At 26.8% G+C, this 26,644-nt stretch overlaps 1 protein-coding gene across 5 annotated transcripts in view; it reads left to right on the top strand.

Moving 5' to 3' along the window:
- The window catches only part of LOC123290381 (eukaryotic translation initiation factor 4 gamma 1-like), a 79,123-nt gene extending 56,571 nt beyond the window's left edge, over positions 1-22,552 (top strand). For 4 of the 5 annotated variants that reach the window (XM_044870529.1, XM_044870531.1, XM_044870532.1 and 1 more), the window contains 16 exons: positions 1,532-1,808; positions 13,390-14,205; positions 14,682-14,818; positions 14,880-14,981; positions 15,503-15,682; positions 15,756-15,893; positions 15,957-16,175; positions 16,940-17,554; positions 17,754-17,907; positions 18,697-18,774; positions 18,858-19,373; positions 20,419-20,651; positions 20,717-20,851; positions 20,926-21,142; positions 21,748-21,855; positions 22,276-22,552. In XM_044870529.1, coding sequence (XP_044726464.1) covers positions 1,532-1,808; positions 13,390-14,205; positions 14,682-14,818; positions 14,880-14,981; positions 15,503-15,682; positions 15,756-15,893; positions 15,957-16,175; positions 16,940-17,554; positions 17,754-17,907; positions 18,697-18,774; positions 18,858-19,373; positions 20,419-20,651; positions 20,717-20,851; positions 20,926-21,142; positions 21,748-21,855; positions 22,276-22,361 — 4,011 coding nt within the window. In that variant the 3' untranslated portion in view covers positions 22,362-22,552. Of the gene's footprint in view, positions 1-1,531; positions 1,809-13,389; positions 14,206-14,681; positions 14,819-14,879; positions 14,982-15,502; positions 15,683-15,755; positions 15,894-15,956; positions 16,176-16,939; positions 17,555-17,753; positions 17,908-18,696; positions 18,777-18,857; positions 19,374-20,418; positions 20,652-20,716; positions 20,852-20,925; positions 21,143-21,747; positions 21,856-22,275 lie in introns of all 5 variants that reach the window. The other variant, XM_044870530.1, reaches the window with a different exon arrangement.
- The last annotated feature ends 4,092 nt before the right edge of the window (positions 22,553-26,644 follow it).

Here is a 26,644-nt window from a genome sequence, read left to right on the forward strand (position 1 = left end):
CTAAAATAATTAAGCCGAGCACTCATGTTCATGCATTTTTTGCAAACATCTCGTTGCACTAGTGGCATGATGCATGCACAAACATAAGCACTTCAGTAGTCTTCACAGCCATAGCAATTGCGTTATTATCATCCATCACTGCAGCAAAAACTGTTACTTGTCAAGCTTGCTTGTACTATGTGTGAAGTACATAGAAGTAATATTTTTGCAAACTTGTGCAAGCATCCTAAAATTATAATAGTTAAAGTGCCTTTATAGATCATATATTATCAGAGAATTAATTATTAAATATGAAACCCTTAAATATTTTTCAAAATATTGAATTTTTTTCCTCCACACACATAGATTTAGATAAATAACTTCCTCTTATTCTAAGGATGACACCTTGTGGTTTAAATTTATCCTTAAAATTACAAAAACAAAAAAATATTAAAGAATCGATTTATTCCCGTGGACACACATGTATTAATGTTTTTGTAGTTTGTACAATGTAATTATTTTTGGCGTACACAACATATACTTTGTGGCACGGATTTAAATGGAATATATATGCAAATCCGTGTCTTTTTTGTGATTCAGAGATACATGGTCCTATTCGCATGTCGGACAATTCAATTGTTGAGATCTGAAGAGCATCCACGATTCGAACAACAAAAAATTTCTGTTAGTAGTTGCTGATCTAACTAAGAGAGTGTGATATAAAAGAGACTGGTAGTCGAAAAACGAATTTAAGTGGTAATTTCCTCTGAAGAGTAGAGCAAAGAAATGAAATACAGGAAATTAAAAATGATGTACACACAGTAAAATTACAAATGTAATATAATAGTCATTTAAGTCGCTCGGAAAATAGAGATATAATCTCAGATTTTTATATTTTAAACTTAAATTACCAGATACCATGGGTCTCTCTCTATCCGAACAGTGCGCAATAATTTTTTCTTTTTGATTAGCATTTCTTAATAGATGATTAAGTATAATATAGTCGTGTAGCTGTTTTACACCGGAATTAGTAATTAATAATTTCAAATTGGAAACAAAAAATTTCAAAATGATACAGGTAGTTATCTTTTGGAGGATTAGCCTAAGAAATTCTATGCTTCGCTGTAGAGTTAGAAGTATAAATATAATTTATCGTTTAGATATAAGCCGTCTGGTTTCTTATTTTTCGAATTATTGAAATTAAAGGTAAAAACAGCAGTATTTTTAAATTGCCTTGTATCATCACCTACTTTTCTCATAGCCTTTTTTTATCTTTGTATTAACATATCAAGGTCAGTTAATGACCCAATTTATGTTTTAATCTCGTAAAAATAATTCTGAAAAAAATTTTTTTTTATACCTTCTTTCATTTTTTCCAAAAACTAATTGTATGTTCGGTACCAGTAAAGCTTCAATAAACATAGATATAAAATAATCGTACTATTTAAAGGACCCTAAATTACTAAATTATACATTTTTATTTGGTTGTTCCTTTTAAATAATATATTATTTGTTTGTCATGTCAATTAAAATACATTTGTTTGTTTATTAGGTAGCGTCTTCTCCACGAGAAGGAAATATGCCAAAGGAACAACATATTCATATTCCACCACAATCACAGCATTCCATTCATCAAAAAGATAGTTCTACTGTGGTTAAAGATATTTCCATGCACCATTCAGACACTACTTTAACGTCTAAAGGTAAACAACAACAACAGCAGCAGCCCTCAAAAGTAAAACCAGGTCAAGTAGATACGAAATTTATCGATACCAAAACTCAAATACAAAATAGTACGATTACAATTCCACATGGCGATAATTTACAAGGTATGTTTACATTTAATTTATTTTTCGTTCTATTTTTAAAACTTATTTAATAAAAATTAGTTTTAACAATTAAATTAATTAAACTAAATTTAAATTAGGCTTCATTCATAAATTTTTGAAAATTTGAGAATAGATTAACCTGGAGATCAAGATTCAGTATCTTCCAGGGCAGACAAATTGAATAGAGTCGTAAATAATAACGTTTTTGCAATAATGTACTATATGATTGTTTTTGAATTGTGACAAAAATTAAGGGGCAGCTTCTTATTCATAGAAATAAGAGATAATTTTTTTTTCTGTGCACCCTTTTGTGTTAGATGTCGTGGTCGTCCCACAGACCTTTAAAATGAAACAAAATATCTCTAATGACATCTGTCTTCAATCTTCAGGTGAATATTTTGCATGCTATAAATCCCTTGTTTTTATGACATTGGGTATTTCTCTAAGTTGAGATATCTCTCAAACTATTGAGGACAGGGAGGGATCACGATAGACTTCTATCAAAACAAAGTGGCATTGCGAAAGAGATATATATGTATGTGGACTCATATCTACACTCATTCTTGCTCAGTGCCACTTTGGTTTGATAGAACTACATTTATTTTAACCCTCGTGTTGCCACCTTGGGTACTCATGGAATTTTGGACAAAAATCATGGATTTTTGGTTTTTTGCACAGTAAGATATACAAATACTGTATGAAAAATTATATATATTTTACATAGATATATAAGAAATAAATGACAATTTTTGCTGTATCATGATCACAAACGAGCTTATTACAGTCAACGCAAGACTGGCTAGTCTTTCTTCCAAATGTAGTATGATCCAACAATAACTTTTCTACCACTAGCGTCTTCACTTTTACTACCGGCTAATAACTTTCGATTGCGTATTTGGTTGCATGATTTCGCATTACTTGCTGGCATTAAAAAGCTTGTGTAAGCATATCATTATTATGATAGTAAATGACATACGCACTGACGATATCCAAAATATTGTAAAATGAAGCTAGTGGCCATCTGCACGTTCTTCGCTGGCTGAAATATCTCATGCACATTTGATCCATAGTATCAACGCCAGCTTTGGTTTTGTTGTAAAACCAAATCAGTTCTGGTTTCTGGAGAGATGCGTCATAGATCGTAGTACCATTGTATATCGTACTGAGATATACGGTTTTACTGCTCCAAATATATAATCTTGTTTGTGTCTACATGTTTCAAAAGTGTTCTTTAGAATTTCGAAGGTCACTCTTCATAACTAAATTGTTATATTCATATAACAATCCTTCCTAGAATTTGAATAATTAAATATTGATCTAATGCATATTTTTAATTACAACGGACTTTTACTATGAATTTTCGTAGCCGGAGTACCCGGGTCGCAGATGCTGTGAGTTTTTTTTTGGTGGCAACACAAGGATTAAAAAGACTTATCCGATACCTCTCGCAATAGTGTACGATTACTTACGATTTGGACTTAATAATTAAGTCCGAAATTAAATATAATTATTATATTTACACATATGGTATAAAACAAATGTTGGCGAGCTTGAATAAATTTAACCTTTGATTTGACCTTGAACTTCACTTTTTAAGGTTGTTTCAAGGGCAAGTTGAATTTTTTATATAAGAACATTTGTTTTTGAAAATTTTACATTTAAGTCAAATTACAAAAATGACCTCAAAGATCAGGTTCGAGGTCAAATTAAAGAAAATCGTTAGATGGTCTCCACCAAGCTCGACAATTTTTGTGGCCCCTTTTTTAATGCGGTCTTTCCTGGAGAGATTATTGACACACTGCCATTCACAATTTTAAAACCTTATAACTTCTCCATATTTTAACAGTCGTACATCAATTTCGCAGAAATGTGTCTCCACATAAATGTCTATTTCATAAATAATAGTTATATATATATATATATATATTATATATATTTTAAACAAAGGTAAGTTTTGTATTTTTGGGAAAATGCGGCTTTATAGAATATAATATTTAAGCACTATTCAAATTTTAAACATTTTCAATCCCCTTAGAATAAAATTAAATGTGAACTTTGCAAAATAAATACAAAATTAGTATTCTCACTTTTACTTTAATATGGTATTCCACAAGCTAAAGCTATCAACTAAAAAATTAAATTTAATGCTTGCATTTTTTTTGTAATTACAAATTGAAAAATAATTTCTTATTTAAATTTTGAAAAATTACAAATGATTCCAATATTGCTATGACTGATCGTACTGGATCATTATTTATTATGATTAAAGTATTACTTGGAGAACGGGTTAAAATCTTTTCTTTTATTATCAATTTTATTATAAAATAAGGATTTATAAGCACGGTAGTGGGGGAAAAAATTTAAAAAATATATTTTTTAAATTTTGATGTGAATTATATTATAACTTGACGATATAAGACTAAAAATAAAAAAAATTTATTTCCATATCTGGCGTAATTTTCAAAATATCGAAAATTGAAATTTTAGTTTAATTATTTATTCATCTTTCGATATTTCCAAAGCCAATGACATTGCTAATATGTTTACTTTGAATAAAAAAAATTTTTTATTTGTTTTAATTCTTTCTTTTTGAGCATTAAAATCAAACATTGTTGTCATGCTCATACATTCTTAAACGGTTTTCATTTATAAAATAAAATAATTAATTATTCTTAAATAATTTCAAAAACCAATATAATCACAAACAGAAAAAAAAATTAATCGTAAGAAAAAGTTATGCAAATCAAACAAAATATTGAAGGCATAACTAATATATTCTCAACCAATTTTAAATGAAAATCGGATTTATTTATTTAGTCATTAAAAATGTTCCCATTTTAAAGTTTTTAAAAATTCAGCTATTATTTAAATTATTTTTGTATATGGTTTTTAAAATATCAGAACATTTCAAAATATATAAATGTTAAATAGACATACTCAAATAAATATAAGTGATAACATCGTACTGAACAACCCTGCACTTGGATAAGTTTCAAACTTGTAATTTGTGTGTATATAGTTTGAGGGAAAAAAATTCGTTTTTCATAAAAATTATTAAATGGATTTTTTATCAATTACTTAAGGAGGATCCCTCACCAGTAATAGAAAAAAATAAATTAGTAGAAAATGATCCAAATTTTTAGTATGTTGTAGTAAACGATACATATTATTAAATTAAAAAAAAATTTGGGTATCTTATCGATCAATTAAGAGAGTAATTAATTAATTAAAAATACACTAAATAACATAGCATGATATGAGGATGATGACACTCCGTAGTTAAATTTCGTCAAAATTCCGTATTTACAGCTTATTTTGGGCTATAAAACAATTAAAAATTAATATTTTGTAAGCTGTTTTTATTTTTCTTTTAGTAATTAATTTTTTGAATTTTTAACTCAGAAAATTTATTAGTTTTTAGATATTCTCCAGATTAAAAACACTAATCTAATTCAATGTCCAACTTTCTTGAAAATTTCTGCGGCGTGACTCAATTATTGAGTCTAAAACAGTAAAAAATTATAGTTGTTGAATGGTTTTTTTTAATTGTTCTATTTAAATTGATGAAAGAGTATATTTCGAATAGAAAAAGAAACTGGAAGATTTTATTCATAATTTTTCTCAAATATTAGTAAATTTTAATTACCAAATTTTTTATGGCCGAAACATGTTGATAACAATCTGTTGTCGAATACATCAATTACAATTAAAAAGAAAAAAAGAAAAAGAGTTGAATTCTAATTAAGATTTAAAAAAAAAAATTTTTCCTTGATATCCCCTAGCCGAAAGCACGGTCGTTCCGACCGCTTTAATTTTTTTTTGAAAGAGCAACTTTTGCAAAACACAAATCGTCTTCCCGGAGCTAAATGCGGCCAAGAAGATCATTCTTGGGGCTAGGGGGGTAAAAAAATATAATATACAGCCCACGGTCAGATTATTGGATAATCTGCCGTTTTTAATATTAAGATCGAAGCGTCTAGGATCGTAATATACTATTTAATTATTCTTTTTCTAAATTATAATCGAAAATATTGTGTTTCAATCCTTCAAGTAAAAGGTAATTTTTGTCTATTTTATAGCCGAAAATAATTATTAAATCAAATTCTATCATTTTAATTTAGTTTCTCATTAGACAAATTTACCACGTGTTTAGCCTTTTATATTAACTCTCACTTAATTAAAACATGCCAATTGTTTTGAAAAACCGACAGGTATCTGAAATTTTATTTCAAAATAACTGAATAAAATTAACGTTGAACGATTTCTGTCAAATATTTTTCAGCTTACTTAATTTAATACCTAGATTAAATTTTTTCTGAACAATTTCTTCAAAAGCATACTAGAGAAAAATGATTTCAGAATTTGTATTAAAAAAAATTCCATTTATATGAATTTTCGAAATAAAATTGTATTTTCCAAAAATAATTTTTAAAATCGAAACCTAAATTAATTTGAAGGGAATAAATGACATTAGGTTAATCTTATTAGTTAGTTAAATTTTATTTTGAAAACAGTTAAATAAAAGAAGAAAACTAAATTACAAGGATGAGGTATATTAGAAAAAAAAAATATTTTTGAAGACATATGTTTGGTACAATAAGGGTAAAATAATTCTACTGAATACGATAAACACTTTTGTCAAATACAAATTAGGTATTGAAACACCGTTAAGAATGTTAAGATGGCAACCTTTGCAATTATTTTTTTGTGGCAATTTCATGACATTTTCAGAAGTGTTTACTTTGTCATGTATCCGGCTTAAATTTATTTCAAGGTTAATAAGAAATAATTCCATTCTCCATGGATACAAATTTCAAGATAATAATCAGACGAAAATTCGAATAAATTATATTAAATCTTGCAATTTAAATGTGTATATTTATATTGTAACATACAGAAATAAAAGTAATAAGCAAATGTATTAAATTTCAAAATAGTATCTTGAAATAGGGGAAAACATATTTTTCAATACACTTGATATGGAGTATTTGGTAACTTTTTATTTTTAAATGTTTGTTACAAACATGAATCTAGTAACAAATATGAAATTCACTAGTCAAGTTCCGGTCTGATTTTAGTTCGTGCACGCGGTGCAGTTAATAATCTTAAAATGAGGTTAAGTGTAAAAATATACCATTCTTAGTATTTTGTAATGTTGTCCTAAAACGTTTCTTATTTATTGTTTTAATAGTAATTTTAGCTAGTTTTAATTGTCAAAATGGTTAATAAAAAACGTAAGTACTATTTATATATTATAAAACAAAAATTCTATTTATAACTTTAAAATATAATTTTGACGTTTTAAAATAAATTTTGACTTAAGTAGTCATACACCGGTTAAAAACGAAATTTATTCGAATATTTCCGAGTAATTGGTAACATGTCTGCTGCCCATGCTCAGTCTGTGTGGTGGCCACATGGGTGGCACTTACTTAAAGAATTTTTCACGTTTATTTCTAAAATAATTTTAAAGACCTTTTTTTTAAACAAAAATTTTTTTATAAAAATTTGACTAACTAAATTACTTTTATATTTTCATTTAATTTATGTTTATTTATTTTAATGTGTTTTATATAAATTGTACATAAATGACCTTGTGACCATACGTGCCTTAAAATAAGGCATTTTGAACATAATTTTAGTGAATTTTTAAAATAGTTTAATCAAATAAACATTTTTCATCAGAAGGAGTGATATTAGTGTTGCGTTTTTTCGAAATTATATGTATGTAAATTTTTTCAAGTCCCAGATCATATTGCTATTAATAGATTTAAGGAATTGAAAGAGTGAAGAGAGGAACACGGTTTCAATGGGCAATAATGCGGGGTAATTTTTGTAAATTAATTCATGAATATGTTTAAAAAATGTATTTAATGAAATCATATGTTTTTAATTATATGAGTCATATTATATAATAATTAATAATTCATTTTGTGGTCTGCTTTAGAAAGTTGCATTTCTACTTTATATGCTGTAGAATGACCTCACTTGTTCCCAATTGAATTATTATTATATGTATATAATATTTAGTCAAATCAATATGCTTGAATTTTGATTTAATGTATAAAGTTAATTTAAAGTAATTGACATTTCAACACTAACATTACTAGACATTTTTTTCCAATCAAAAATGTTCTTAGCAACGTGTTACGTAATCTTAGTATGTCCATGAAATGTTAATTCCAAAAAAGTTATACTTGGCAAAAATTCTATGCGGTTAATTAAAATATTTTTACAATAATATTCAGAAAACTTATTGATAAACGACTTAGACAGAAAAATTTTAAACTTTATAACAGATGGTAATATCTTAGTATATTAATATAAAGTTAATTATCGAATTGGGATAAAAAAATTTTTTTTTATCTTATCATAACTCAAACATATTGATATGTCAAAAAAAAATTTTTTTTATTATATGTTACCAAGATGTTTATTTGCGATAGAGAATTGATGACGATTTTCATCCATAATTTATCTGACCATAAAATATTAATATCTTACAAGTCATGTAATGTATTGCTCGTGTGATTTTTATGACCGAGAAATGTTAAAACTTCAGTAAATTTTTTCATATTTATTTGAAAAAAATTTCTCGAAAATTAAAGATCATCATTTGCCCTGCAAAATGCTCACCAATGTGTTTTGCAGTTTCCTACACATGATAACACTTCAGAACGAATACAATTCTTTCAAAATGTAAGTTTTGGAAAATACTTATTTTATTTAAAAGGAAAATATAAATTTTTTTTCAAAAAGCTTCGTTGAAATTTGACTAACCCGACCAAAATAAGCACTATAGAAACTATTCATTTTAAGTAATTAATATAATTACATATCCATATTGAGCTTTTGAAATAGAAATTACTTTGCAATCACATACAGGCACTCATTTTGTTAATATAGATGTATAAGTTATTAAACTTAAAGAAAAGATGTAATATGTAGAGCAAAATTGCAAAATAGTAGCCAAATAGTTATTTATCCCAAATATAGACATAAACAATATACCTTAAATGACCTGAGTAACAGAAACAAGTTGAAAATATTTGACCAAAATGGATAATTTCGGTGTATGCATGGTCTCACCTGTAATACAATTTAATAACAATTTCATCTGTTCAATGTAAAAATTTAGTGTGAGATTGGGTGTGGTAGTTATATATTCAAAACATAAAAAGTTTAGTTTTAATTATCGGAGAGATTAATTTGAGGATGTAAAAAAAATTTAAGATCTTGGTTCATTTAGGTAGAATCAAGTAAAGCAAAATCTTATAAAAATGGCGCAAAATGAACGGTCAAATTTAAGCAAGGAGTTAAAGCGATAATTATATTTAATATATAATAGTATTATTCCAACCTGACGTCATTGAAGTAAAACTAAATTTTAAGCCTTAAAAGGTAAAGAACCCATGTGGCACTATGATAATTTTTGATGGTTTTTGTTTATTTATTCGAACGCGCTAGTCCATTGATTTTAAAATGAAATTTCACGTTTTTAATACTTAATTATATTTTATTAAACAATTTTGAAAATTGAATTTTTATAAAATACAGAATCCGAAAAATTCAAACTAACGTCTATTTTCCACCACATGTATATTTATAATTTTTCGGGAAAAAGGCTTATAAATACACACAGATAATAAAAGATATAAGTTCAAATTAGAAAACTTGGATCAATTGCTTATTTTCTACTAATTATTGAGCCATTTATTTTAAATAGCAAGATTTTGTAAAAATAAATATAAATAAAAATATAAGGCCTATTTATTTTCCTTAAATCTTATTATGAATACATTCCTAATAATATTTTTTTAAACTGGAATATTAATTTTACATGTATAATCTGCTCTTGACTTATTATTGTTATTCTAAAAGTATTTTTCCTATAATTTGGTTTTTGAAAGACAATCGCCTGCATAAAGTCGACTTAAAAAAATTATAATAATATTATTTGAATATAAAAAGTATTGCAAAATATTTAAAATTTAAATAAATCGACCCACCCATATACATGATCTACATTCAAGCATATTTGATTGGCACAAAGCAATTGATTGGTCTAGACACGTGGATATAAATTTTTTTCTTTTTATACTTCTAATTTATTTTAAAATTTTAATTATCAAACAAAATCAGCTGTGCAATAAATTAAAAAAAAAATTTTTTTTTTTATATTTTATAACATCTTACTTAATACTTTTTTATTTATTTTTTGGAAATATTATTTTGGATAATTTTTATATATTACGTTCATTAGAACTAGAATTTCGGTAAAAAGAAAAGCCATTATAGTACAAGATCCGAATTAAGGTCGACCTTCACCCATCTGTTTACCGAATGAAAGTTATTTTTTATGAAATGTAAAATATTTACAAATATCCCTGTTGTGGGTTGCCCTAAAAAATATGGTCCAGACAACTTTCAATAAAAATATCAAAACTTGGAAAGCTTGTAAATTTTATTTTTTGACTGATATTTTGTGGACAATCATATAGCACCGTATTTGCAATAAAATTATCTTTATTTATATATGTGAGGCAATGAATTAACAGATGAACGTAATTACTATTCACAACTTGTATAAATGCGAAAATAGTGAACGAAAAGAGGCAGACAGCAGAGCTGCTGCATATTCTTTATGGCTTTTACTTTCGAGTAGATCAATATTCGTTAGATATGCAAGTCTGAAAAATTTCAAAAAATTTTACTCTTGATATTTTCACTAAAAGTAGTCTTGACCACATTTTTTTAGGCAACCCATAGCAGGGATATTTGTTAACATTTTATATTTCATAAAAAATAACTTTCATTCGGTAAACAGATGGGTGAAGGTCGATCCTAATTGGGATCTTAGACTATTACAAATAAATAATTCTTTTAAAATGTGAGCTTATAAGTAATATGCAAAATTTCCCGTTGAAAACTATTTTGACCAAGCAAAAGTTGTTGTTTTGTTCCTTTCCGTTCTTATTACTAAAATAAACCTAACCCCCTCTTCCACAACCATAAAAAACCCATTATAAATGAAATCATGGCTACATAGAAATCATTCCTCGCCCGCCCACACAGCTTTCGTCTTAGTGATTTTCTCATTTTTTAAAGAGGTAATTTTCTTGTAAATTTTTATTAAATTAATCGTGTCAGTTTGATTTTATATTGACGTCATCATGTATATTTATTGTTGACATAATTATAACTTTATTTGATCAATGTTCAATTATGAATTGAACCGTGATCATTTTTATTTTGATTCACATTTGGGGGAGAGGGGGGGACTGTCTTATATTCTTTCTTTCAAAAGAAAATTTAATTTTGAAATGAAAACAATTGAATAATTCGACTATAATCTTGAATAGTCGAAACATTATTATATTAAAATTAATGTCACTTCGTTTTGTAATTAATAATAATAGTTAAAAATCATTTTTCGGTTTTTCTAAAAATGAGAACTGTCCAAAACATTCAATTTTGGCAAAATTTAATATAATTTGTTAAAAGACTGTTCCTAGCAAATACCATATAACGAAGAGGCGATTGATTTTTCCAGGCTTGTGTTAGTAGGCTTGTAATGATCTTGTGAAAATACCGATGGAACGATGAATTAATTTTTATTCTCCTCGAGAGTCTACGTCTAGCGAAGCTTAAAAATACACCACATAGTTTATCGTATTCTATTCGAAAACTCTTTGATTTTTTACTCATGTTATTTTATTTTGATAAAATGATATTTTATAAAAAGAATCTTGGGGATATAAAAAAAACTTGCCGCCATTTTGTGAAGCATCTGCCATTTTAACATTAAAACGATTTCTTGTTGTAGTGCATTTACATATAAGTTACAACATTTTTGAAAAGATAAATATTAAAGAATCAACAGATTAAATGAGATATGTCAATTTTAAAAGCCTTATTTTACCATGTTATGTGGCCTTTTTTTTACTTATTCAAAAAGTTAGAAAAAATCTAAAACCAATTGCTTTTGTCTAGACATCTATTTCGAAATCCAACACAACTACAATTTGAATATGTCTCGTTTCAATATGAATATCATATTTTACGTCCATTTCATTTTCATTTTTTACTTAATATAATACATAACGAAAGAAATTCTAATATATTTGAGAAGCATGTTTTCACGGTTTAAATCAGTTCATAGATTTTATATATTTCAATTTTTTTTTTTTTACATAAGGTCAGGGACTTTTAAATTATATAAAAATTTAATTTGAAAGTATGAATAAATAATAATAAAAAGAGATAGTAAATATGAATATGTGTGAATGCTGTTTTAATGAAATATATAAAATCTGACACATAAGTTAGAACTTAATTTAGTAACGATGTAGGAGCCGAATTATGTCTGCTAAAAATACATCGGCGTTATTCATCGAATTTACACCGGCTTTTAGTTGTGTGTATAACGCTATATACATACATTTATAATTTTTCATATATTCAAACATGCAATGCATTTTATACAAAAAAAAAATTTCGCAGTATTTTTAAACATCTAGAATTGCGTTACAAATAATAAAATTTATTCATTCTGAGTCATTGATTCATTAAATTAATTTTCCATTGTTTTCTTTAAAATAATTATCAATTTTTTCATCTTATCTGTTGAAACATTTAAATCAAAATATAACCAAATTAATTGAGTCGTTTATCACTGAAACGGGATCAAATTCATTTTTCTGTTTCTAATCGTTATTTGAATGCAGAAAAGGCTTTTCTGTAGAAAATAAATTTTTAAATCGTTAAGTATGTTATTTTTAGAAAGGTGATATATCCAGGATTTTCAATGTGGAATAAAGATCATTAATTAAAAAAAAGATAATTTTATTAATTATTATTTAATATTTTTTGTTGTTGCACGGTTTTCATACTAAAGTTATTGAAATAATTACAATTTTAATGGTCTTTCAACTCTAATATAGCGTGTTTGTTAAACGTGAAAAGCACAAATGAATGACAAAAAATAGCACATGGTATCCCAAAATTGAGCTACAGTTTGAAACTTAATCTGACAAAAAATATGAAATTATGAATGTGATGAAAAATTACGAAAAAAATGCACTCATGTTCTTTTAATAATAACTTTGCTCAACAAAATTTTATTACATAAAAATGATTATAATATAGTTTTTAGAAGGTCGTAACGTGATGAATCCGAATCTTACTTAAGATTTTTCGAATCCGAAGTAGAATTAACGAAATAAATATTCTACAACTCTGTAACGTTAGTTTTGGAAATCTTAAATTTTTGAAATCATATTGTTTTTCGAAAAATCCAAAAGAGAAAATGTTTATTTCTGTAAAGCGCTTTGCAAAAAAAAAAAAAAAAAATTTAACTAATGTTGTAGTTTTGAGATTATAACGAAAAAACGAATTTTCCACTTTTTTATTATAAAATCTTTTGAAAATTTGACGTGATAGATATTCTGAATCTGGATCTCAATTCGGTTATTAAAAATGTTAAAAATTTGCACTGCTGTATATAAATTTTCTCTGTCAGTGTAATTCGATTTACTTGATTTGTTCACTATTATTAATACAATAAATTTTTTATTTACAGGAAAAAATAAAGCAAACACTGACTCTAAGAAGTCAATTAACAATAAGGATACCACAAAGCAACCATCAGTACCCCCAAGCACAACATCTTCAGCTCCAGCACTTCAAAAACAACAACAATCCCAAGTGCCACAACCAACACAATTACCGACAACCCAACCAGTACAGTCACTCCCAAATACAACACCTCCCGCATCCACAGTTCCTCTTCCAATTCCAGTTAGTCAACCACCAAAGCCAACGAATAAAACAAATAAAATGCGTGAATTGAATCGTAAAGGTGCCGATAAAGAAGGGACTGATATGGATGCATTTAATACAAATGAGAATCCAACACCGAATAATGAAACTAATGAAACGACGACACAGTCAACTAACATAGTTACACCGCCATCAACACCTGTCACTGAATCAACAATACCCTCATCTGTGATCATTGACAGTAATAAGGCAGCTCAACAACAAAATTTAGGAATAAATAATTCAAATAATGATATAAGTAGTAGCAATATTAGTAAAACATCTGAAGTAAAAATGTTACCGAAGCCTAAAGTCGATGTTTGTAGTATAGTTCGAGATGTAGAAAAACAAATACCAACCAAATCAATTACAACAAATAAAGAAAACGAATCGGATAACAAAAATTTAAATTTATCAGAAACCGAAAAATTAGTGCAAGCTAAAAATGAAGCAAATGCTAAATCGTCAATTGTACCTGCTGTTAATAATTATTTAAATACAAATAACAATAGTTCGTCAGTGATTGATGTTAACAAAACATCAGCACCTACGTCGTTAACTTTACCCTACACTGAAGGTAAGTTTGATTATCGAAAAATTCGAATAAAATTAGAATTCGAATTTCTATAGTAACACTCAAAACTATCTATTTAATAGTTGGCTTATATTAAAAAAAATATTGACATATTTACAAATAAATAAAAATGTGATAAAAAGTGTAGAAAAAAAGTTTTAAAAAAATTTCGTTTTAATTCATGTTCAAAAGTAAATTTCGATTTAAAATAATTTTGTATTTCATCAAGTTTAAATAACTTTTACAAAAAGAAAAAAAGTATATTCATAATTTTTATATTTTTTACAAAAAAATAATTCTTACAATTTATGTAAGTTTTTTTTTCAACTTATTATGATGATAAAAGCAATTCTGATTCATTCGATGAATGAAATAAAAGCTGGAATTCCTCGTTGCTGATAATAAACTTTTAACTATTAATTTTAAACATATTTAATAAAAGGGCTCTACTTCTATTTTTCAAAATTATCCACTTTCAGAACAATGGGCTCCATGGAATACAAGTGGTAAAAAAAAATATTTACGTGAATTTTTAGTTGCTCTTCAAAACGATCCAAAAAGCATCAGAAAACCTGATCTACCTCGTGATTTAGAATCTTTAATAAACCACCCCAAGGTAATTCAATTTTTTTTCTTAACAATGAATGATGATTTAAAATTATATTATTTATTTACAGCACAATCGATTGCCTGATCATAATAGCAGCAATAGATACTCAAGTATGAATCGTCATGATGTTTTGTTGCCTCCTTATGCTAAAACACAATCTCAACGTGGAGTAAGTTGTTTAAATTATTATTGATCAGTTTTGCAAAGAATGGCCTAAAATCATTCATAAAAACAAATACACGTTAAAAAATTTGATTTGAAGTTTTTAAAATTTTTCATTTCTCTTAAAAATAGTATCCTAAAACCGAAACATTTTTATAGATAGCTTTAATATTAATAATTATTTAAATTCGAGAACTATAATACCTAAGTGTGATATTTAATATCCACTAAGGAAAAACTTCTCGAAAATCAACTAACCACCTTTTGCCCTGCACAATATTATTAAATGTATTTTGCAGTTTCCTTGATGTGATTACAATAAATATGTTTGTTTAAATTTAATTAAATAAAAAATTTTGGAGTAAAAGAATGCAAAACTACGATGAAATTTGGACACTTTTTTTTAAAAAGTGCATATTGATGCACTTAATTATTTACTTTCCAAAATTTTTAGGCCCTTTTTAGCAAAATCGCTAAACAATTACCGTATTTTTCTAAATAAAAAAGTAACTATGTAATTTTTTGTAGCCTTTACCTAAACGAAATAGTCAACAAGGTAAAGCTAGTAAAACTGGGGGAAAACCAAACGTGATACACGTATCACTATCCTTAAAAGAAGATGTTAAATTAAATGAGACTGAGAATGCGTGGAAACCTGCAAGACTGGTTAAGGGCTCAGCCCAAAATGAAGAAGATGCCAAGACTGCAGTAAGTAAAAAATTAAAAAATTTTGTTCACGCTTTACAAATGTTGTATTCTAAATAAAACTTTGCATTTGTAGGAGTTATACAAGAAAGTACGAGGTGTTTTAAACAAATTAACACCACAAAAATTCGATACACTCGTTAATCAAGTAAGACAATTAAATATAGATAATTGTGAACGATTACAGGGAGTCATAGATCTAGTTTTCGAAAAGGTAATATTATCTATAAATTTGAAAAAATTTTCTTTACTAATTTTTTTGTTTCTTTCATATTAGGCCATTGACGAACCAAATTATTCAGTAGCTTATGCGTTAATGTGTCGCGAATTAGCATTAATGCAAGTACCAGCGGAACGTAAAAATTCAAACGATCCTGGATTTGTTAATTTTAGAAAATTATTAATTACTAGATGTCAAATGGAGTTCGAAAAAACCTATGTTGACGAAAAAGCACGAAAGTTGAAAGTTAAAGAAATTGAAGATGAAACTGATCCTGTAAGCTAATATTATCATTTATCATTTAATAACGAGTTGCAAACACGTTGGAAAATTTGATCTGAAGTTCTTTAAATTTTTGATTCCTCTTAAAAATAGTACTGTAGAATCGAAACATTTTTATAGATAGCTTTAATATTAATAATTATCTAAATTCGAGAACTATAATACCTAAGTGTGATATTTAATATTCACTAAGGAAAAACTTCTCGAAAATCAACTAATCACCTTTTGCCCTGCCAAATACTATTAAATATATTTTGCAGTTTCCTTGGTGTGATTACAATATTTTTATATAAATTGATATTATCATCTAATTTAAGTTTTTTTACATTTTCTCAATTTTCGAGCAATTGATTGAAACTCACTTGCATTGCCCTGTGATAATGTTGTAACCTCGATAGCTAGTTTAAACTTCGATGGTTTATTAGAAACCATACAGAAAGTATTAAAATATTCCTGTCTGTGGCAGTCAGTAGAACGCACATAAAGTTATTCTATAGTAGAGTTCAAGCTATGATTTTCTAAGAGAGCGATGGCTTTGTATAGCGGTTTAAAAAATAACGTTGACAATTAGAGATTTATACACAAATGTCATATACTTTGTATATTCACAGCTATATGAGATACAAAATAATTTAGATTTGTGTTCTAGTAATTTAGATTTGTCGAGAATATACAGTAATCAAATTTTTTGATCGTAGCAGGTGTAAAATTTATTAAAACAAATCATATTGAAAATAAAATAATATAATTTTTAATAGGAAAAGAAAAAAGAATTACAATTACAATTAGAAGAAGACGATAGAAGGGTACGATTAAAATCTGTTGGTAATGTTCGATTTATTGGTGAATTATTTAAACAACAAATGTTAACCGCAAGTATAATGATGAAGTGTTTGAAAAATTTGTTAAATGGTATCGAAGAAGAAAACTTAGAGTGTTTGTGTAAATTATTAATAACTGTTGGTAAAGATTTGGAAATTGAGAAGAAAATGTCATTAGAAAGTTTTTTCCAAACAATGCAAGAGATTGTTGATAGAAAACATGGTAAAATTAGTAGTCGTGTACGTTTTATGTTACAAGATGTTATTGAATTAAGAAATAATAAATGGATACCACGTCGTCAAGACTTAAAACCTACCACAATTGATGAAATTCAAAAAGAAGCTGAAAGTGAACATTTAAATATACAAATTTTAAATTCAGCTCCACTAAATACGCCACGTAAAGATGATCGTGGTTCTAGTGCTCAACAAGGTAGTGATAGAAAACGTGGTGGCCGTAATAATGTTGGTGAAGATGGATGGTCAACAGCTCAATCGAGAAGTCGTCAAACATTCTCTGTTGAATCTTCTAAATTAAAAAGTACTAAGCCTGTAAGTATTTGTAATGTCATCATCATAAAAACATCGCAAAATTATTATTATTGAAAATGATGAATATATTTAAAAAATGAAAGTAGTGGACTGAAATAAGTTTTGATGATAGAATCTTGACTGAAAAAAAATTAAATTAATTTTTTTGAAGTAATATCTATCAGTTTTCCGTATCTTATGAAGTTTTTTTTTTCAATAGATAACAATAGATGCTGAAACATTAGGATCCCGTTCTGGGTATGCCAAATGGAGTAAAGGAAGTACTGCCAACGTAAATCCACCAACAACAATTACCAATATGTATTCACCTTTAGAACATATAGATGCTGAAAGAATTCGACAACCTCAAGGAGGTAAGTTTATTTCTACAAATCAAGCCCAATTTTTTCATTTGACATTACCCTGATCAGTGAACTTGCCAAGAGTTCGCATAATTTATAGGATTAAACAAGTTTTTTTATTATGAGTGATTTCATTAATTTCGGGTTGTAATGGCTGCATAAATTGCGTTGATTTTTAAAATTGTAAACGGTTAGATCTGTGAGGGTAATAATTATTTAGCCTTAAAGACTGCTCTCTTTTTTTCTTTTATTATTTGGTAAATACTACATTTTAGTAGCTTCAACTATATTGACTAAAAGTAAATACAACATTTCGTCGTATTATCTGCCTTAGATCTGAATCATTTGTTTGTTTAGAAAAGGACTTGTATCTAGAACGATACCCTTGTTCCTGTTAAAACATAGAAATATTTTCATATTTTTCTTAAATAATTTTCAACTATATACAATATACATTTTTGTATAAATTTTTTAATATTCGAGAATAATAAAGATTTTAGTGTATTTTATTTTCACTAAAACCTATCCACTCTCGAAAAAAACTGATCACCTTTTGCCCTGCAAAATATTATCAAATGTATTTTGCAGTTTCCTTGATGTGATAACAATACATGTTTTTTATATTTAAATTGAATTGAAAAATTTCAGTTCGAAAATAAACATGATAAAAAATAGTACTTAAATTTTTCTAAGATCACTTAGTATAACTTTCCTTTTTAATGTTTTTCTTTTGCTCAGTATGATATAGGGTCGTTTATTTTGTCAACTCTATTAGTTTGATTGATCTATATTATTTTTTAGGCTCACGGAATGGTAGTAAAGATCCATATAGTTCGAAAGGTCCAAGTATGGAGAGAAGTAATTATAAATCATATGATGGTAAGAAATTATTTTAAACCATATATTTCAAATGTTCTTATTTTAAGAGGTATTTATGTTGATTGGCATTAAAATTGTTTCAGATGGCCGTGGGTCTCGTAGTGGTAGTCAAGCAAGATCACGTGATGGATCACAAGCTAGACAGCAACCAACTTCATTGCCAACTAGTTCAGTGGTGCAACCTCAATTTGTTGCACAACAATTATCAAGCCATTTACAACAAACACCAACGCAACAACAGCAACCACAAACTCCGCCAGTTAAAGAACTTACGGAAGACGAAATAGAACAACACACACAAACAATTGTTAATGATTATTGGAATGACTTAAGTGTATCAGATGTATGTGAGGCTGAAATTAAAACATTATTTGGAACAGATGCGCTCGCTGGAAAATTTGTTGGTTGTAGTTATTTATATTCTATTGAAAAATCTTCAACTGCACGGAAAAATACTGGCAACTTAGTAGCAGTATTGTGTCAACGTGGATTAATTACTCAAAAGGCTGTGTGTACTGGTTTACAAAGTTTATTAGAAGTAGTTGAAGATTTAATTATAGATCTACCAAAAATTTGGGATTATTTATCAGAATTAGTTGGTTAGTAATCTAATTTTTATAAATTTTATGTTCAACGTGTAAAATAATTGTATTTCTTAACTTCTACAATAACAATGGGGTTTTTATTATTATTCTTACCATCCAAAAAAATATACTTTGAGTTATTATGGCTTATTCGTTTTCATAGCAACGCAAGTTTTTGAATCCTTAGATTTTAATGTAAGGGCTTCGTACGTATTCGAGAAAACTTTATCTTTTTTTGGGAAAAAATTATTTCCACATTCACATTTTATAGCACTTCAGAATTTAATTAAGGGAATAAACCATTTTCCCCATAATCTTTTTGCACACCCATCAGCTTGTTTTCTAGTTCTTTAATTTAAAGCATTCCCTATTTCTTGCTTATCAATGTAGGCTTAACAACTTTATTTCACACTATTATATCTTAGAACCCATCAGTTACAGGATCGCTAACTTAGGTCTCTGACACCCTTTGCTTAAAACTACTATTGGTTTAGTTTATTTTTTCAATGATATTGGTTTTTTTAGTTTTATTCAATGATATGTCGATACGCTTGTGTGATATATTCGTATAAATTGACATTTCATATTGCCCAGATATTTTGAGTATATAACTGCTCTTATACTCAGGCTTTATCACTGATTTCGCCTGTAAGTAAGCATATCTCATTTTACTTGATTATCCGATTTGTTTTTTAAATTTTTCTTGGAAAATGTGACTAATCTAAAATCGGAGGGCACAACTATTTAAGTAATTGGTCACTAAACTTTTTGCCTGTGTGCTCTGTTGCTCAATTAGAAAGATGATTTTAACAAAACTGTACTTATCGTTTCAAACGCTGCATAAATTATAAACATAATCTAATTAGTTAAGGGGAAAGAGAACCACTTCATTAAAAATTTCCGAGGGATATTTAAATGATGATTTTAAAAAAATGAAAGTAGTGGACTGAGTTAATTTTGATGTTAACTTCACCAACCTGACAAATATTTTTAACAAAAATTGCAATCTTTAAAATCTATAATTAAACAAAATAAAAAAAATAATAATAATTTTTTACAGTACCTCTGCTGGCGGAGGGTGTTTTATCATTAAAAGTTTTACGAGAAGTTGCGTTCTCTTGTGCTGGTTTTATACAACAAGAAGATTATCCTGGTAAATTATTAGTACATTTATGTAATTCGTTAAGTAAAGATAAAGGACCCAGTTTTCCACGAAAGTTATGGTTGGATTCTGGGCTTCAATTTAGTGATTTCGTTCCTAATCATAAAGTGAGCAGTTTTATCAAAGATAATGTAAGTACCTAAAAATTATGGCTCATAATATATACAAAATATTAATTTTTTTATTTTTATTTCAGAAATTAGAATATTTAAGTGGTAGTGCAAGTATACCAGAAAATTCTATTTCGCTCTCTTTTGACGAAATTCGTGCTAAATTATTAGAATTCTTTGAGAAAGATGTAACATTTAACCACATTACTGAGTGGGTTACGGTATGTTTTATTTCATATATCAACAGTTTCTTTCATGCGGAGATGTTTTTTAAACATGTATAATTTTTTTCTAGGCTAATGTGGGCAAAGAAAAGGCTACAGAAAAGGAATTTATTCGAGCTTTAATGACGGCTGTGTGTGAACATTCAATTCAAAAAATGAAACTGAATGAAGACGTATTAAAGAAGCATTTCTTTTTATTGCAACGATATGTCGATAATAAAGCCGATCGTGAAATGCAATGTTTACACGCCCTAAAAGCATACATTAATAAATTAGAGCACCCACCAGGTATGTAATATAAAAGTCTTTTCAACAATAACAAATTTTTATATTTATACATTACAAGAACAAATATGTAAATTAAACAAAATAAAATAGTACCTAGAATTAAAAGTAAAAAATATTCATTTTGTCGCTTTGAAAGTAGAAATCTCGATTTGACGCGATCCGAAAACTCCATTTACAGAAAAAATTTAACTTTTTGTCTAAATAAAGTTGCCCATTTACGAAAAGAATTGTTTTTCAAATTAGTAAATTTGGGTACTTTTGATAAAACGTAAAAAATATAATACAACTTCCAATACATCATACTGTGAAGTGATCTATTATTTCATCACACCAAATGTTGCTATTTACTTAAAGCTGCTGGTCTAAAAATTGAGGTTCTATTCAAAATCAAGAGAGGGATCGTATATTCATTAAAAATTGTAGGCTCTATACTTGGATTATGTATAATTTTACTTGCTATTTAAATGATGATTTAATAAATATGAAAGTAGTGGACTGAGTTAATTTGATGTTAACTTCACCAAACCTGACAAATATAATTTATCAAAAAATTAAATTATTCTCGAAATTATATAATATTAATAAATATCAATTTTATTTTACAGGAGTATTACTTGCAATTTGTAATAACTTATGGGATAGTGCTGTATTATCGAATGAAAGTTTCTTACAGTGGGAAAAATGTACGGATCCAGCGGAACAGGAAGGAAAAGGTAAAATTTAACAATAATTTTATATATTTCAAATGTAACTTATGTTATTTTATACAATTTAAATGTAATTTTTTTCAAAAGTTCTTTTTTAATTTTTATATCAAAATAATATTTTATTAATGAACGAAAATATTTTTGTTCTTGGCCGATAAACTTAGGCACTGAGTAAAACAATATTTTATATTGTGAATAGTGAGTGGCGTATAAAATATGAATATACCAAAGAATTGATACTCTAGATATGCCAGGAGGAAAAACATAAAAATAATAATTTCTGAAAGTGCGAATCTGAGTCATCTATTCATTCATCATCAATTGTAACCAGTCTATGAATTCGATCTACCTTATTAATTGAATTTTTATTCGAATATGAGTATATATGGGTTAATTTTTCTAATTTACAATTTTTATTTTTTATAGGTGTTGCATTAAAAACATTAACAAGTTTCTTTACATCAGTTCGCGAAGCAGAAGATGATTCATCTACTAGTGAAGTTGAAGAGTGACTACAGGGGCAATTAGATCAACATTCAACATCAGAGCAACGCCCTTTAGTGCGTGTCTAGATAAAAAAAATTGTAAATAATATTAATAATAATTCACGCGATTATAAAATTGTCTCCGCGTTGATTCATTTCATCTAAATAATTATATTATTATTCTATTTTTTTTGTGTACTCAACAAAAAAATAAAACTAAGACTACAAAAAATTTTATTAAAATAATATTAATTTAAAATATATATAAATATATATATAATTTAAAAAATAATTCAAGAAAAAGACTATAACAAATTGTGAAAATAAAAAAAATGCGTTATTTGTTGTTGAGAAATATGGAAAAAAACAATTAATACTTGATGAAAATGAGTGTCTTTACGCGTGGTGGATAAGTTGTCACAGTTGTACATGTATTAAAATATTTGAATGAGTGTTTTGAAATACGAAGCTGGGATATTAGTTAAAAATTTATACCATTAAATTGTTTATATTTAAAAAAGTAATGTTATATATTATATATATATATGAATATATTTACAAAAAATGAATTTATATGTTAATTTAAAAATAACAAAATGGCGGCCAAAATGTAATAAAAATAATTGACGACAAAAAAAAATAACTATACAAAAAGTGAATGAATTAAAAAATTTTTAAAAATATTGTGAAAGTGTGCTGCTGCTGCCCTTCTCTCCAATTAATTATAACAGAGACTGAAAGTATATTATAACCTTGTTAATAAAATTGCCTCCTCCGTGAATAATTCATATTATCCCGCTATTATATATTTCCTACATAGTCGAAAGTTAAGTAACCATATATTTGACTTATGAGACAATACAAAAATATCAACTGGCTATGTAGTTAATATTATTTCCCTTAGTTAAATAAAAGTGACAAAGTGCTTAAATTAAAAAAAAAAAAATGGTTTCCTTATTGAAACTGAAAACGGACTTAACGAGAAAATTACTAAAACTTGTGTTTTGAAACATTTTGACGTGGTTTAAACAAATGGAGATTATTTTTACTTAAAAAAGGGAGTCAAATGGCTAAAACTAATAAAAATAAAAGAAATAAACTACCGCGTATTCACACGTAACTAAAAGATGGTCGTAAAAATACAATCAATTATAAAAATAAACTTGTTATATAATTTAAATAAAATTATTGGTTATTACACTGCGGGCCTCGCAGATTTTTATTAATATATTATTTTCATTTAAATTATAGTTTAGATTTATTATTAAAAATATGTTCTGTATAAATAAGAAAATATATACCACATTGCATGGTTGTAGAGGGCAGTTATTCCAGGATAACATCAATTCATCTGAGACATGAAATGTTCAGTTATTGAGTTCCTCATACCCACTTTTTTTTTTATTATTAATTGTGTAATATATATTGTAATAATACTTTTGGGACAAGTAAAAATAACTGCTCTGAACAACTATACTAGTCAGAAAAAAAAAGAAAAGCTTGTATACAAAAAAAAAAAAAAAAAAAAAAAAACACTGTATAAAGAATGTTGTATATCTTCTTATTAAAATTCTTGCAAAATCCTAATTAAAAATACAAAAAAATAAAAAATAAATAAAAATAATCTTGAAAAAAAATTAATTAATACCATATACAATATTTTTCTGACTGATTGTGCATATAATTTAAAAAATAATAATTTTTTTCTGGAAATGAGTGAGAAATTCGATTAAAAATCGATAAGTTGTTATATATGATAAATTGTATGTAACTCTCAAGATGATTTTGGAATATTTACCTCACTTATTATCTTGAAGGCTGTATATTTTATTTTTTCTTTAAAAAGAATTTTTGAGTAAATTTATTGTAATACACGACAAGTATGTGCGTCTTGAACTCAAGACAAATAACACAAAAAAATGGAACAACCACACCCACATGCTTCAGTGTAATTTTCTTGTATAAAAAAAAAATGGAAAAATCTTTATTTAAAAACAAAACATATGCTAGGACAGGGAATACTTTTCTCCACTGGATGAATTAATTTAATTATAATAAAGGTTGGTTTATTCAGAAATATACATAAGAGCATGCAATAAACAGAACTTCATGCCGAATATTGTTTTTTGGTTTGTTTTATTTTATATACCTTTCAACAAAATTTATTTGCAGTGTTTATTTAATTGATGGAACGAAGTATTCAACACGCAGAAGCTGTATGTGAAATAAAGAAGAAAGTATATCATTTTAAAATTACGTATTTGACATCGTAAGTAGATAACAGTTTAAATCTTAAATATTTCTGTTTGCGTTGGAGGGACGAGGAGGGATATCATTACAGAAAAATGCGGACCAGATCATAAATTACATTACAATTTATTTTCTGCAATCTTACAATTTCTATGATATATTCTTCCATTTTAGCAATATCAACCGGAAAATTATATTCATTCCCCTTCTTTTGCATACTGTGTTTTTACTGGTCTGATAATTTGCGTTAAATATATATAGTAATTTGAATATCCAATTTTATTCTGATATGATTTGAAATGCGAGAGATAAAAGGGTAAAATTTAGATTTTTAATTCTTAAAATTGTCAAACATTTATTTGTAGCAAAACAATAATTAACAAGATGATAAATCTACAGAAAGCAAACACGCAACTTGATCAGTTAAATTATTAAACGATTTGAAAGATAAGCAATATATTTTATCAAATTTCCTTATAATTTGAACATAAAACTTGAGTTAGTTTATGCCTAGCATCACGAATTATAGCCACGTTATGACGTTATCAATTTATATTGGCATTTGTTCTTAAATAGATATTGTTTGCTGAGATCACGATATGAAATCTTCAATTTACATTTATTCCTCTGTACCCATATACAACACGATCAAGTTGATAGATAACAAAGCACCCACTGTGAACTAAATAAAACCATTCGACGCATGCCATGTGCTTTATGTTTTATAGTTCTAGCCACTCGTTTGGTAGCGCTAGTATATATCTCACTCAAATTTAGATCAATTTCAATACCCTCTATCCATTTGTGATATATCCAGGGTTCGAAAATATCCGATATTTATTATAAATATCAAAATATCGGATATTTTTGATATATATCCGATATATATCAAAAGTTTGATATTTAAAAAAAACTAAAATGTTTTAAAGGTTTTATTTACTTAGGCACTTCAAATCAGACAAATGAAACCAAAACATAAAATATTCTTCTAGATCAGGCAAAATCAATTAAAAATAATAAAATTTTTATAAATAAAAATCAACGCTAAAACAAAAATCAATTTTATAAATTCTTATCAGTCAATGGTCATAGCTACACTTAGGCAACAAAACAATAAACATTACAAATAATAACTCTAGAGTCTAGAGTATAATCAGTCTTTTAATTATCAAATCAGTCATTCGTAATAAACTGTTAATTATCAAAAAAAAAAGGTTGTTTCATAATTGGGCTCGGTTTGACTGCAAGGAAGATAAAGCTAGATCATCTTCCGATTCTGAATCTTACTTAAACTTACTCTTTAGTAACGAACTTTTTCTGACACGACACGATTTGAGCTTAGTATTAGTAGGTTTTAACTCTACTCCAATGCCATCATAATTTGGGTAGAAATACGGTAACAAACGCCAAAAATTACTAAATAATATTAAATTTTTTAAAATCATTTTTGTATTGATATATATCATAAAAATTCACGTGATATATATCGGATATATATCGAATATATATCATGATATATATCCATTGATATATATCCTCGAACCCTGGATATATCTATGATGTAAATTGATGATTCTATTTTGGAATACAATAAATATGATTGATATCTTACTGTTATGGTATCTTTAAAATAAAAAACTCAATCGATGTCGTCTCATATCTTGATAATATTAATAAACAAACTCCATGTAAAGGTAAAATATTGAGTAAAATTTTTTCGGATACTGAATTCTTTGCGTTTTTTTAAAGCGGACTCTGGTAATCTACGTTTTCATAAATACATAATTATCTGATGCTGAATTTACAGAGATGCGTTTATTTTAAAAAAGCGCAGAGAATTGTTAACCACGGTCTTATGTTATTTTTTCTTAAATATTAATTTTCTTTAAAAATAAGTATTTTATTTGTTTGATTAAATTTTCAGGTAAAAATTTAAGAAAATATCTTTATTTAAAATGAATAGTTATTTATTTGTTGAAAATATAACCCCCTCTAGTATTTTTTTAACAATTTTAATTAAAATGAAAAAATTAATACAATGACATAATAATATTCAATAA

This window comes from Chrysoperla carnea, chromosome 1 (assembly GCF_905475395.1).
Source record: "Chrysoperla carnea chromosome 1, inChrCarn1.1, whole genome shotgun sequence".
Classification (NCBI taxonomy): Eukaryota; Metazoa; Arthropoda; class Insecta; order Neuroptera; family Chrysopidae; genus Chrysoperla; species Chrysoperla carnea.